General features: G+C 41.7%; 4 protein-coding genes and 1 pseudogene across 4 annotated transcripts; 3 read left to right on the top strand and 2 right to left on the bottom strand.

Moving 5' to 3' along the window:
- On the bottom strand, window positions 1–2,575 carry LOC132985615 (GPI-linked NAD(P)(+)--arginine ADP-ribosyltransferase 1-like). The gene is made up of 4 exons (XM_061052909.1): window positions 2,542–2,575; window positions 2,324–2,429; window positions 1,606–1,741; window positions 1–1,388 (listed from the first exon to the last, which is right to left on the bottom strand). The coding sequence occupies exons 3-4, from the start codon at window positions 1,735–1,737 to the stop codon at window positions 549–551; spliced, it is 972 nt and encodes a 323-aa protein (XP_060908892.1). The 5' UTR covers window positions 1,738–1,741; window positions 2,324–2,429; window positions 2,542–2,575; the 3' UTR covers window positions 1–548.
- On the top strand, window positions 2,300–4,914 carry LOC132985599 (ecto-ADP-ribosyltransferase 4-like). The gene is made up of 3 exons (XM_061052908.1): window positions 2,300–2,439; window positions 2,524–2,631; window positions 2,806–4,914. Exons 1-3 carry the CDS (start codon window positions 2,383–2,385, stop codon window positions 3,724–3,726), a joined length of 1,086 nt encoding a protein of 361 aa, XP_060908891.1. The 5' UTR covers window positions 2,300–2,382; the 3' UTR covers window positions 3,727–4,914.
- A 1,655-nt stretch (window positions 4,915–6,569) lies between these two features.
- On the top strand, window positions 6,570–8,144 carry LOC132954242 (ecto-ADP-ribosyltransferase 4-like; annotated as a pseudogene).
- LOC132954231 (ecto-ADP-ribosyltransferase 5-like) lies at window positions 7,777–9,459 on the top strand. The gene is made up of 2 exons (XM_061026750.1): window positions 7,777–7,789; window positions 8,011–9,459. The coding sequence occupies exons 1-2, from the start codon at window positions 7,777–7,779 to the stop codon at window positions 8,562–8,564; spliced, it is 567 nt and encodes a 188-aa protein (XP_060882733.1). The 3' UTR covers window positions 8,565–9,459.
- A 2,908-nt stretch (window positions 9,460–12,367) lies between these two features.
- Window positions 12,368–13,475, bottom strand: LOC132954224 (proteinase-activated receptor 3-like). The gene is made up of 2 exons (XM_061026738.1): window positions 12,830–13,475; window positions 12,368–12,472 (listed from the first exon to the last, which is right to left on the bottom strand). The coding sequence occupies exons 1-2, from the start codon at window positions 13,418–13,420 to the stop codon at window positions 12,368–12,370; spliced, it is 696 nt and encodes a 231-aa protein (XP_060882721.1). The 5' UTR covers window positions 13,421–13,475.
- Window positions 13,476–13,858: the final 383 nt, after the last annotated feature.

The raw sequence follows: 13,858 nt of genomic DNA, 5'->3' as shown, positions 1-13,858 counted from the left end.
ATGAGAGTACTCAACCCGCTGTTTGAATTCAACCATGCTTTTATTTTGAAACAAAGGCCCTTCTGGTCGAGTGAAGGTTAGGAAATGAAGTTAAGCACAGGAAGTGGTTGGGCATGCCAAACTGAGGTCAAACAGCTTAAAGGAACGGTAACAAAGGTCAATGTGTGATGTCATACGGTGGCTATTAATTTGACTTGTCAGCTGAGCTGTGTGAGAGTTTGTTAAAGTGAAATGAGACATTCAAAGACACAGGGAGACACTGAGGACGACTATCTACGATGAGCCTGACGGGACAAAATAGCATGAGAATAAAAAAATGAATGCATTCATTTCAGATATAAGAAGAGCGTCAGAGGCGAGAGGCAAAAAACCAGCAGATCTTTGTAAATGAGAATGCACCATCCAGGACACACCCCCTGCAACGATCACACAGACAGACAACAGAAAGCCAAAGACTCTCAGAGGCATGATGACAGGGTCCAATGATATGTTGTCTACTTGTTTTCATAATTTATGAAAACCACCATAAATAAAGTCTGACCTCTTTTTTAAATACCAATTCTTCTTGAATAGTGAGTGCTGTTCTGCCCAAGTGAAGCACTGGAAACACCTTTTTTCTTCTTATGGTTTTCGATCACCTTCCACATGACAAATAGTAAAAGCGGAAGAGACAAAAGAACCGGACAAGTGATGCCAAAGATCAGCCCCAATGCCTCCACCCCTAATGCAGATATTGGATGCAACATGTTGCTCTCTTTGTCATAAACACAGTTCAGGTTGCTCTTCAGTTTGTAGACGACTTTACACCTCTGTGTGTCCGTCTGCGTGTCAGTGACTTTGAACGCCTCGTAGGGGGGAATGAGCACCTGGCTGCTTTGTTTCAAAGCAGAGTAATGTGTTATGTTTGCACCGAAACATGTGTAAACTTCAAAACAGGAAGTGCTCCTTGTGTTATTCCACCAATCAGAACCTAATATGAAGGTGCTGAAGCGAATCATTGTGTTGTTCGAGATGTTTGGATGTAAGAGTGTGTCTGTTCTGTAAGCTGTACTGAGACACGTCGCCTGACTGTGTTTCAGGATCTGAACAGCTTCACTCAGAGACGAATAAAGGGAACGGGACTCAAATGTCTCCCTTTGTGGTTTTGTCCCTGTGGCTTCTGCTCTCCCACTTCTTTGTTTGACATGTTGCGGCATCACTTTTGTGTACGCGTAGATGGCGGTCGAGTGATGTTTCTCCATGTAGACGTGTGCCGGCGCTCTTGCTTCTTGCTCTGCATTTCTCCAGGCTTCACTGAAGTTCTCGCTGGTTTCCCCTTTCTGCATGATCGCTTCATCCGTGACAACTGTAGCTTTGGATCTGCAGTCATCAAGGTCATGGACTGGATCCTGAATTGAATCCTGAAATGACAAAGAAAAATGCAGTTTTTGTATTGATCCAGTAGATGGAGATGTAAGCTAAAGAGAAAAAGGGTATCATGCATCTCAGTTATTCTATAAAAAATAAAAAAACACAGCTCATGGATTTCATGTGAAAACTCACTTTATAGTGTTTACTGCCACTAGATGATCTATTTATGCCAAACAAAGTTAAACATTTAGATACCTCGCCAATGATATTCTGCCAGCTGAGGGTCACAAATATGACGACAAACATCAGCAGTCCCACCACGAGAAGAAGAGAAGTGATGGCACATGCTTTTCTCTGACATGCTTTAGCCTCCCCTGAAGGCATCATGCATCTGGAAGGGAGAAGAAATAAGTTAGTTGCCAAAAAACAACAACCTTAAAACTAATATAACTTTCAGAACAGTTTATTAAAACAACCAAATTATTCTGTGACACCCTTTGAAATGCTTGTTAGCCTCTGAGGCCCTGCCAAAAAAACAATTGAAAATGAGGCTAAAGAGTATTCATCAGTCTGCATTAAATGCAAATAATTGACGTGTTTTTCTGTAAAATGTGTTAAATAAGAACGGAAGTTTTTTGGTAGCTCACCACATCCTGATCAGCACAACAACAAAAAAATTGCTTTTGTGTGAATCTGTTCTGTTTGTGTTTGTAACTTGAGTCGAACAATGAGCAAGCTGCAGAACTGGATCTACCAGATTGTACCTCAAACAGGGAAATGACAGTCAATGTGGAGTGATTGATTCACTAACACGACTCATATACTAGAAAAAAATCAAATCAAACAGGAGTGGAAATCAAGCCCATTTCACGTCAAACACTCAAAGCTGTATGAACATCAGATGCGAGATGAGATCCACATGAACTCCGAGCAAAAGAGTAGAAGAAGAAATGTCTTTGCTGAGTGGTTTTACCTGAAAATCTTGCCACTGTGGAACTTCTTCACCTGCAGGCTCACTGCGTCTGCACTGTCATGTTTATTACTGAGAGGAGTATCATGCTGCTGTTGAGAGCATTAACCTGCACAAAGGTAAGCCAACAAAAAAATCCCCTTTCATATATTGTTGATGCAGAGTAAGACATTGTTTACAGTATTAATGGAACCATTTTTCAGCTGAAGTCACCGACACACCTGGCAGCCTTTTGTGTGTTGGTGTCGGTTGCACTGCTTCTGTATCACCATCCATTTTTACTGCTCCAGTGGCGTCAGAAACCTGCCGAGGTAGGACGATTATTATTGACTGTTATCAGTAAAAATACACTGTCACTTTTGTGTTGTGAAAAGCAGAAGAAAGTCAGTCATCACAGTATGACTTTGTGTCGCTTAAAAACACAGATTTCTCTAGATCTTTAGTAGTATCTGATTGAATCACTGTAGTCGTCTTCTTGTCTGCAGAAAAACAAGACCGCTATTTTACCTCTGGATATGGCGACCGAATCCATCGATGACATGTTTGACGGCTGTCGCTCTGAAGCCGCCTCCATGATCGACCTGTTTGGGATGTTTGAGTGGCGCTTCAACAGAAACTTCAGTTACGCCTGGGCTGTAGCAGAAAGGAATGCAAAGAAACCTGCGCACACACAGCTGAAAGACGACCATGCTGTCGCTTTGCACATGTACACACAAATGAAATTTATCCAGCAGGAATTCAACAAAGCGGTGCAAACAGGGAAACACGAGTACAACACTTACAGATTTAGATTCCACTATTTGTACTTCTACCTCACTGATGCTGTCAAAGTTCTGCGTCAAAATTCAACATCGTGCAGAACCACCTACCACAGGACAGAGACGCACTTTAACCACAATGTCATCAACACAAACATGCGTTTTGGTGCTTTCACCTGGGCGTCTTTGAGCAAGCAGACATTTCCCTTTAACGGCAACGTGTCATGTTTTGAGATCGACTCATGCTTCGGTGCTGATATAACGTATTACTCTGCGTCCAAACAGATGGGACAGGTGCTGATTCCTCCGTACGAGGTCTTCCAGATCACCGACGTCCGAACAGATGACCCGTGGTGCACCATGGTCTACAAGCTGCAGAGCACCAAAACACAGAGGAACGATCTAAACTGTAAATTAAGCGACAGGGAAATGAAAAAATATTTTGGGAAAGGTTTTACAAACTCAAATACAAGCAGCCATTTTTGGATGATTACATCGTGCGTAATATTGTTGGCTATCATTTCGGCAGTCCTGATAAAACACAGACAGAAGAGTTTTGTTGCATCATTGTTTGGTGCTCTGCTGGTGTGGGCCATACTTTTGGTGACACTGAGAGTAAGTCTCTTATTAAAGAGCAGTAGGTCATGACCCCAGACTGTATAGACATATGGACAACACGCCTCAACCTTCTTGTCTTGAACAAATCCCCTCTGTGACGAGCAATGACATTTGAGGCCAGATGTCTCGTCACTTCTGCAAAACCAAGAACGCATATTTAGCTTACCAGTAGAACAGTGAAGATCCCTCAGGACAGCACAGTCCACAGCAGAACAGTATCCTGTGCACACATCGCTGCAGGAGCTGCATTTGTTAACGGAGCTGTCAATCATGTCATCATGACCTCTGATGCAGCCAGTCAGCAGGGGGAGCTCTCAATCGTTTGGCTTCACTTGAACCGAGGTGTTGCGCCGTCCATTATTCATATAGAGTGTATGGTTGTTTCCCTGAAAGCTCCTGTGACGAGTTTTTAGCTGGTCATGAAAGAGACTAAATTAAATTCTGATGCATTTATATGAGCTTTGAAAAACAAACAAGACCATCAGGAACAAGATTGATTATAATTAAAAGCCACATATTGTCCTCTTCTTTAACAAGTTTAAATAAGTCTCAGAGCTCCCCAAAACATGTCTGTGAAATTTCTTGTTCTAAATCCACTCTGATCCTGTATTTGATCATGCCTATAAACCACTCTACTTGATCAGAACAGGCTGTTTCTGTACCTTTAAATGTAAATGAGCAGTGTCTGACCACGCCCCCTCTCTTGAAGGGCTTGGGTGTCTCGGTCTTTCTCGCTCCATGTCCTATTGTTTACTGTGAGAAGGCAGACTCAGAGGGCAGAACAAACACCTAGCTGTGGGAGTGTCACCCACCTGGGGGAGGGGTTACTGCCCTTTGTGATGTCATGAAGGGAAAATCTCCAAACGGCCTGTTTGAGCACACATTTTCTGAAAAGTGGAGCAGGCAAAAGACGGAGAGGATGAACTTTTCTCATCATTGGGGGGTTTGTTTACAGAGTAGGGCATATGTTAGAGTTAGAGAAACATGGTGAAGAGTATTTTGCATAAAATGTGGCCTTTAAAAAAGAGTTACAGCTGTTCAGTGTAAGATTTCAGACACACTGAAACAGTCTTTGTTTACAGTTTCTATGTTAAGGTTCATGAGTGACATGTTTGACATCAAAGGAAAGAATGATGTGATTTTTATTCAGAAAACATTGCTTACACATTTCAGTTTTGTCCACAGGTGGGCGCCACGTTCAACACTAACTGACTGTTCATTAAAGGAGTTTATGTGTCATATTCAGTAAGAGCAATTTATAAAGTTGTTAAGAAATAAAAGTGTTGCCATTGTAAGCTTGAGATGTGATTTTTTTTTTTCCATGACACTGACTTAAGGGTTTGATTCCAACATTTCCTGGAAATATATAACTGCACAATAACAATCTGAAATTTTAAATGAAGCCCTATTCACACAGTTTTAGTATTACCTGTGGACTTCTGGTGATTTTTAATAATCGCGGAGGACGACTCTGTTTTTAATCCTGGGTGAATCAACCATGTCAGTAATTTATAAGAAAGTAAGTAGAAATTCCTGGGCAAATTACCAACCATATTTTAACACGCCCAGAGGTCCTCTGATAATCCAATCCGAATCAGTATCTCAGTAATTTGGGGCAGTATTTTTTATTTATTTAAGAAGGTTTCTGCTGCTTTTTTTGGCCTATTTTCCGCTTGAGAAAAACAGAGGCTGTGCTGTACATTGTAAACTAAGGTTTGTGCAGCATTTTATGTCATTTATGCAGTTATTTTAGTCCGTTATTTATCATCCCATTCTAATTGTACCGGATGTGGACGTCTTCTTCTACTAATAGTAGTCTGGCAGTCTGTATGCTGTAAAGTGAGATGCTGCCCCCAGAGACGAGGTGGTTATCCTGCAGCGCCTCAACAATTTAAATCAGAAATCTCTGGAGTAAATCACAGGCCTGGTTTATCTTGTGCGACTGCACTGCACCAAACACAGACATTGGGGGTTGATTCCCAAATTACCAGAGGTCCCCTGGTAATACTAATCCTGTGTGAATAGGGTTTAAGACACTTCTCTGGCTGCAGTCATAGGTCAGGGGTTGGCAACTGTTGCCCCGGTTAAATCAAAGAAATAATACTCTGACTTTTCAATGTTTATTTTTTTAGCCTATACTAACCTCCCAAAAAAAGCAAAGCAAAGATGTGTGTTCTCCAATCTTTGTTAAAGTAAAAGATGAACCTCTCACCTTGGTTTGTTTCAACATGAGCGGGCTGCAGAACAGGATTTACCAGTTTGACCACACGTGTAGTGGAACCTCCCTCTTGAGATGCAAACAGGGAAACCACTGAGTCAGTGTGGAGTGATGGATTCACTAACATGAAACACACATGCTGCAGACTAGGACACGACCGTTTTCCTAGATTATTATGGGATTTCTCATCAAACACTCAAAACTGTTTGAACATCACATGCTCATTAAGATCCACATGAACTCCGAGCAAAAGTGTAGAAGAAGAAATGTCTTTGCTGAGTGGTTTTACCTGAAAATCTTGCTGCTGTTGAGAAAATTAACCTGCACAAAGGTAAGCCAACAAAAAAATCCCTTTTCAGATATTGTTGATGCAGAGTAAGGGATTATCTACAGTATTTATGGTGCAGTTTTCATTATGATTTCAGCCACAATTCTTGCATTTCCCTTGAAAATACAATCTCAGTAAATGTAAATATCTTAACCCAATTTTTTTTAATTTGCAACACCTGTCCATGGCAGGCTTTTATTAGTCTACTGACATATCGTTGATTTATATAACATGTGTAGTATTTAGATATTTCGTAATGAGTGGAAAATGACAACCATGCACGTTTGCAACTGAGGCAAAAGAGATATTTTTCTTTATTCTACAGATATGAAGTCAGGAAAAGGACCGGTATGTGGGCTGAAGTCACCGACACACCTGGCAGCCCTTTGTGTGTTTTTGTCGGTTGCACTGCTTCTGTATCACCATCCATTTTTACTGCTCTGGTGGCCTCAGAAACCTGCCGAGGTAGGACAATCACAGTCATCCCAGTATAACTTTGTATCGCTAAAAATCACTAATTATTCTAGATCTTCTGCAGTCGCTGTTTTCATCACTGTAGTCGTCTTCTTGTCTGTCACTGCAGGAAACCAAGACTGCTATTTTACCTCTGGATATGGCGACCGAATCCATCGATGACATGTTTGACGGCTGTCGCTCTGAAGCCGCCTCCATGATCGACCTGGAGGCGAACACCGAGTGTTCGAGTGGCGCTTCAACAGAAACTTCAGTTACGCCTGGGCTGTAGCAGAAAGGAATGCAAAGAAACCTGCGCACACACAGCTGAAAGACGACCATGCTGTCGCTTTGCACATGTACACACAAATGAAATTTATCCAGCAGGAATTCAACAAAGCGGTGCAAACAGGGAAACACGAGTACAACACTTACAGATTTAGATTCCACTATTTGTACTTCTACCTCACTGATGCTGTCAAAGTTCTGCGTCAAAATTCAACATCGTGCAGAACCACCTACCACAGGACAGAGACGCACTTTAACCACAATGTCATCAACACAAACATGCGTTTTGGTGATTTCACCTGGGCGCCTTTGAGCAAGCAGACATTTCCCTTTAACGGCAACGTGTCATGTTTTGAGATCGACTCATGCTTCGGTGCTGATATAACGTATTACTCTGCGTCCAAACAGATGGGACAGGTGCTGATTCCTCCGTACGAGGTCTTCCGGATCACCGACGTCCGAACAGATGACCCGTGGTGCACCGTGGTCTACAAGCTGCAGAGCACCAAAACACAGAGGAACGATCTAAACTGTAAATTAAGCGACAGGGAAATGAAAAAATATTTTGAAAAGGGTTCTACAAACTGGAGTACAAGCAGCCATTTTTGGATGATGTCAGCATACGTAATATTATTGGCTATCATTTCTGCAGTCCTGATAAAACGCAGACAGAAGAGTTTTGTTGCAGCAGTGTTTGGTGATCTGCTGGTGTGGGCCATACTTTTACTGATATTAAGAGTTAGCCTTTGATTAAAGAGCAGTAGGTTATTACTAACAGGATTTGAGACATATGATGCAGCCAGTCAGCAGGTGGAGCTCTAATCTTTTGGCTTCACTTGAGGCGAGGTGTTGCGCTGTCCATTATTTATACAGTCTAGAGGCCTGTTTGTAGAGAGACACGTGGCTAGAAAAGCATCCCCAGTGGAACCATTTTTTCCTTCGGTACAGTGGGCTTGCCGGGTGCTCTTTTCTGCTGCTGCACGATGCAAAACTCAAGCAATTTTTGGGAGTGCTTAAAACCTTTCAGCTCAACACCTTTCAACACCGGTGGAAGAAAACAAAGATGGTCATTTTAGCAGCACTGCTCATAAAAAATACTACAACAAAAAATGGAGGCGCAGCAAAGGGAAACAACCTTCCACCTCTCTGGGGAAAGAGCGGATCATGGCCATTTACGTTTACAGCCTCGACAAACCAAAAGTCTATCTGGATTTCAACAAGGCAGTTCAATCACAGAAGTCAGAGTACAAGACCACATTCAGGTACCACGCACTGCACTTTGTCCTGACCAAGGCGATTCGATTCGACTCTTTCACCTCTGCCTCGATGGGCTGGTACCCCAGCTCGGAGAGATTTGGAGACGAGTCCTGCTTTGAGATAGTCTTGTGCCATGGAGCAGACGTCTCGCTGTTCTCGAAGCTCGGGGAGGCGGAGCGGGAGGCCCTGATTCCTCCTTATGAGGTGTTTAAAGTCACAAGCGTTAAGAGGAGATCGGAGCAGAAGAATCTTCCGTGTGAGGTCGTCTATAAACTGAAAAGCACGAGAAAAACTCTTTCCAGTTTGAACTGCGCGCTCTTTTGAATGGAGCCTTTTCCTGCCTGCAAAATAAAATGCTTTGTAACGATGTCAGAGAAAATAATGACTGAAACTGCTGTGAGTAAGAAGTAATGAAAATGTGGTTATGGTATTTAAAACGAGCCTTTGTTCTGTTGTTAAAGGACAGTTTTTTTGTTAAAGTGTATGAGGTACTTGTCAATAGTAATGAATTAGCTACAGGAGATGCTGGTTGGCTCCGCCAGTTTTTATAGAGAAACCAGCTCGAGTGTTAGCATGGAAGCTAGGCTATACATAGCTTCACATCGGGCCATTTGTACCATGTAATTTAGCGACGAAAAAATCAATATGTGATCTGCCCAACAGGTGCAAAATGAAATGCAAAATAAATTATTTAATTTCTCAAAGTTGGTTAAATGAAATGTGACAAAATACCCCGTCTGCATCGAGCTAAGTGTTTTCGCTTCTGTACCAGCACTTTGTTGGTTTCTCCTTGAAGAGGCCGAGCTGACCGGCGACTCCTGTGGCTCATATGTATAGTCTTGACAAGTACCTCAAACATCCACCAATTTACTAAACCGAACAATCCTTTTAAAGTCATCTGCAACCAGTAGTTTCAAAAAAATACACGTGTCCTAAAATCACCATAAGACTGTCAAACTTTCATAAAATAAATGCAAACTGCATCTTTTGTGTGTTTTGTACTGCGTGCATTAATCATACAAATGGAAACTGCTGATTGTAAATTACACAGTTTCCACTTAGGGCGCCTTTAAGCGGTGGTTCCCAAAGTAAGGGGGGGTTGCAAGCCACCGAGATGGGGGTCAACAGTTGCCATTCAAAAACTAATACGAATTTTAAATCATGCAAAACTGTATATTTGACCCATTATTGTAAATAGGTACTGGAAAGTAGTCCAATTTAAAATAAAACCTTAACATTAATGAATGTTTAAAAAGTTTGCACATGACAGCAACAAAGTAGGTGTCTGCAGCTCTTTACACGTACAGATGAACACATCTGTGTGTCTACTGTCATAACCCGACTCGTGGGTCAAGACAAGAGATGGGAGGAGTCAGATTACATTATTACAAAATGTGTTAGATAAATAATCAGTAACAAGTTATGAGGTGTTTAATCTGCATCATCAGTGGTGAACGCGTGTGTGTGTGAAGTCATTATGAGGTGTGAGGTGTGAGTGCACAAACTTAAAGAAAGAAAGAAATGTGCAAATGTCGGTAAGGCTGAGGGAGAGAGAGAGAGAAACCAGAAGATCCCTGCAGACACGAGTGCACCAGGCTCGGGAGCAGCCGATCCCGCTGACGAGCCACCGGCCAGGACAAGAGATGACAGAAATGCAGGTGTCTGTGATACCTCCTGTTTAGATAATGAAAGAATCAAACGGTGTGGAAAACAATGAAGCTTAACTTCAAATCAAAATCAGCTTTAATGGCCACGTAAGCTAACAAACACACACAAGGCATTCATTCATCTTCAGTAAACTGAGCTCTCCATGTACAAAGGTACAACATTAAATATCAACAATAAACACAGAAGGAGACCCCGGGGTAGACCCAGAGTTCACTGGAAGGTATCCCGTTTGGCCTGGGAACGCCTCAGAGTACCCCAGGAGGAGCTGGAAAAAGTTGTTGAGGAGATGGAAGTCTGGGTTGCCTTATTGCACCTGCTGCCACCGCGACCCGACTTCAGAGAAGCGGAAGAAGATGGATGGATGGAATACACACAGATTATGTACACGACTAAAGAAGATAATAGTGCAGTGGTGGTTAGTTTATAGATGATAAAACAAACATGATAAAATATGTATTTTACAGTATTCACATTAAGCAGTGGGTATAGACTGATGTCAGATTAGCAGGATAATATTATCAATCAATCAATCAATCAATCATATCATCATATTACAGCGAATTTTATGTAAATATAAAACAGAATGAGATCATTTGCAAAACAAAACCTCATATTTGATTTAGAACAGCACAAAGACAACATGTCAAATGTTGAAGCCAAGCAACAACCTGCGGTGTTGAAAAATGAACCCAATGTGTAGGTGAAATATCCTGCAGTTCATCGAGTGTCCACTAGAGGATAGCTCCAGGAACACAGGAAGTCACATACACACAACAGGCAAAAAAACTGTTTTTACAACATAAATTAACATGTTTACAGCCTGGTACAAAAAAAGAAATAGGTCTGATTAGTTATTGTCCTCATGGGAATACACTGTACATGGGTGGATGATCCCTCTGTTTTGATTTTATGAACGATACGTGTTATCCATAGTTGGGTGCGTAGCTGACATGATTGACAGGTGGACGCGATGCAACGATATGCAAGAGGCTTAAAAACCTGCCTCAGCTCCAGCTCTCAGCCTGTCGTTAGGTTGACTGAAAGTTAGGTTGAGACAGCATCTCCAACATGGCGGCTGCTGCTGATGAGCCTCCGCTGCCCCCTGCAGGAACAGACCGGTGATGTCACTCAGGCTTCGTCCAGTAATATTTACAGTCTGTGGTTGAAACTGAGAAATGTCTTTGTTTTGGGAAAATTATACACCCATTTTTAATCTAATGCCAGCAACATTTTGGGAAAGGGTCATGTTTCCTGCTGTGATGCATCATTCTTTTTCTTTTAAAATCACTTTGTATGCAATTAGGAACTGAGGAGAGCAATTTTTTATAATTTTGAAAGTGGAACGTTGTTTCCAATCTTGTTTAATGTAAGATTTTAGCTGCTCAACTTTTCAGGGTCTCCTTTGTCTTAACTAACCCTTCATATGGCGGGGCTATACGCTGTAGGCACTGGAAAGTTAAATACAACATGGCGACTGATACAGTGCAACCTATTGACCAGTTGGGAACAAGGATTTTAGCTGCTCAACATTTCAGGGTCTCCTTTGTCTTAACTAACCCTTCATAAAGGCAGATACAGTAATGTATGCATAATGAAATGCACCTAACACGACTTCAGCAGATGCTTACGACTAGCTATTACATTTACAACTTAACTTAAACTTCACATAAAGTTATTAACTTAGCTTGAATTCATTAATTGAGTATTATACACATGCTTTAGACACTGCTGTAACATAGAGGGGAGGATGACAGAATTTTATAGTATTTTTTAAAACTTATTCTGTCCTTCTGTCTGTCTTTTTTGTTTGCTCATGAAATCATGACTTATACTATTAATATGGTTTTGAACTATTTTCTTAATGTATTAATTAAGTGTCTATTGTCGATATATTGAAGTTATATTGATGATATATCGCCCAGGCCATAGTGTGAATACAGATTTGGTTAAAATAAATGTCATCTGCTTGTCTTGTGAACTGAAAAATGCATACAGAAATAACCTACCTAGAAACACAGAAAATAATATATTAAGTAGGCCTACAATAGTTTCCTTTACAGTATATTAATTTTCACTGACACTGTCAAGCCAGACACTACTTTCTACTCACGTCTGTATCCATTTTCGTTTCAATGGTGCACTGTGCGGGTATCATAGGCAGCCGCAGACATGTTTCCTACTCCTATGACTTTCTCTCACCAAGCCACTGACGAGCTCTCATTGCTCAAGCCAAAAACAAACCAAACAAACCAACAGACTCTATTTGAGTAGGCGGGAGCTGGCCGTAAGAGGCTGAATGATGCTGTGTTCAAGGACACTTGGAAATACAGGACAAACCGCGTCCCGTATTGATTCAAAGCGGGACTCAATATTAAATAGTGAAATACGGGACGGGGGGGCAACCCTAGTCACGGTGTCCGTTATTTCGAAACAGAATTCCAATTTCGAGCCGTCAGACTTCAGGACAGTTTCCCACTTCGCCTCGGTCCCATTTTAAAATGAGCCAGGACCCAGAGAAGGGAGCGGAAATTCTGGATCTGGTTCATGTACCGTTTTCTTTGTGCCTGGTAGAGTTTCACATAGCATTTGTGAATTCAACCGTCCCGACTTTCTTTTATAAATTTAGACATAAAAAAAAATACTTAACCATTAATCTCCAGTCCAAAAAAGACTGAAGTACAAAGGTATAATGATCATTTCACTTTGCTGAAGCAGGACAGTTTCTTTGACCTTTGGAGGTACATGAGCGGCTGAATAAACCCTGTTAGTAAAGCAATATCTATCAAAATGAGAAATATAGATAAAAACGTCATCACCTCGAGGAAACACTGAAGTGGAATTGCAGCCATGTACAAAAACAAATTAAGGGTCATGAAAATCATGATAATTAAAATGATTTTAAAGGCCTTTCTCTTCATTGCATTGCTCTTCTTCTTCCCTGTGTCTCTCTCTCCTGGCCCGGGGCGTTTCAAAGCCCAGAGAACTGAGAGGCAGCAGAAGAGCATGACACAGAAGAGCAACAGAGTCTGGATGAAATAAAGAAAAAGATACAACGGGATCAACGAGGTGCAAAAATTGTATATGCAAGAAAGCAAAATTATCAGCCAGACTACACAACAACAGGCCACCCTGTATCTCAGGGGTTTGAATCGAAGGAACACGACCGGGTGGATAACAGCAACATAGTACTCGACACAGATGCAGCACTGGAAGAGAGGGCGAGCAGTGTAGAGGAGGCCGAGAGAGAAGTGGAAGACCGACTGAAAAAATAACGAATTGAACTTCATAACAATCCAAATCCATATGCCAGACAAAGTAAAAAAGAGCTCAGACATAGCCAGGTTAAGAGAAAAGAGGTCTGAGGCCATCGTCTCCCTGGGAGCTCCCAATATCAGCCAAATGACGTAACCGTTCAGAGGAAGACCCAGGATCATGTTGATGGACATTGATGATAGTGAGAAAGTTGAAGCAGGAAAGCTGGATGTAACGTTCTCTACACTGCTGGTGTTCATTTTGTCGCTGTAAGGAAGAAGAAAAGGGGGTTTCAGAAGCCCTTGCAACTAGGCCTGGGCGATAAAACGATAATTATCGCAATATAATTTTTGTCAATATAAATATTAAAAATGTTCGATAAAAGTTCGATAGATTTTATCCTGTAATTACATCATCCGGCCACAGGGAAACAGGGGGCGCATTTGTGACTTGAACGCTAGTTGCCACCTGACATTAAAGAGAAGAAGAAAAAGACTACGAACAGCCAATCATGTCGCAGGGATATGGGTAGGTGGGCTTACAGACCTCTGGAGCGGAAAGGAAACATCCGAAATTAGCGATAGCTACACTGAAGAAAACACCGAACCTACCGGCTTAAAGCAGGAGAAAATATCCTCGACAAGAGGACAAGAAAGGACGCTCAACTTCTGGAGTTTAGAGACATTTTGGCTGTTTAC

This window comes from Labrus mixtus, chromosome 2, assembly GCF_963584025.1.
Source record: "Labrus mixtus chromosome 2, fLabMix1.1, whole genome shotgun sequence".
Taxonomy (NCBI): Eukaryota; Metazoa; Chordata; class Actinopteri; order Labriformes; family Labridae; genus Labrus; species Labrus mixtus.
The sequence above is the reverse complement of the archived record's forward strand: the minus strand, read 5'-3'. Positions and strand labels throughout refer to the sequence as shown.

Excerpts from the sequence above, each read along its gene's own strand:
- LOC132985615 (XM_061052909.1), bottom strand. The coding sequence starts at position 1,737 with ATGATGCCTTCAGGGGAGGCTAAAGCATGTCAGAGAAAAGCATGTGCC. Across the intron at positions 1,389-1,605 it reads GGCAGAATATCATTGGCGAG|GATCCAGTCCATGACCTTGA; the intron begins GTATCTAAATGT and ends GATTCAATTCAG.
- LOC132954224 (XM_061026738.1), bottom strand. The coding sequence starts at position 13,420 with ATGAACACCAGCAGTGTAGAGAACGTTACATCCAGCTTTCCTGCTTCA. Across the intron at positions 12,473-12,829 it reads CAGGGAAGAAGAAGAGCAAT|GCACAAAGAAAACGGTACAT; the intron begins GCAATGAAGAGA and ends AAACTCTACCAG.
- LOC132985599 (XM_061052908.1), top strand. The coding sequence starts at position 2,383 with ATGTTTATTACTGAGAGGAGTATCATGCTGCTGTTGAGAGCATTAACC. Across the intron at positions 2,440-2,523 it reads GAGCATTAACCTGCACAAAG|CTGAAGTCACCGACACACCT; the intron begins GTAAGCCAACAA and ends ACCATTTTTCAG. Across the intron at positions 2,632-2,805 it reads GGCGTCAGAAACCTGCCGAG|AAAAACAAGACCGCTATTTT; the intron begins GTAGGACGATTA and ends TCTTGTCTGCAG.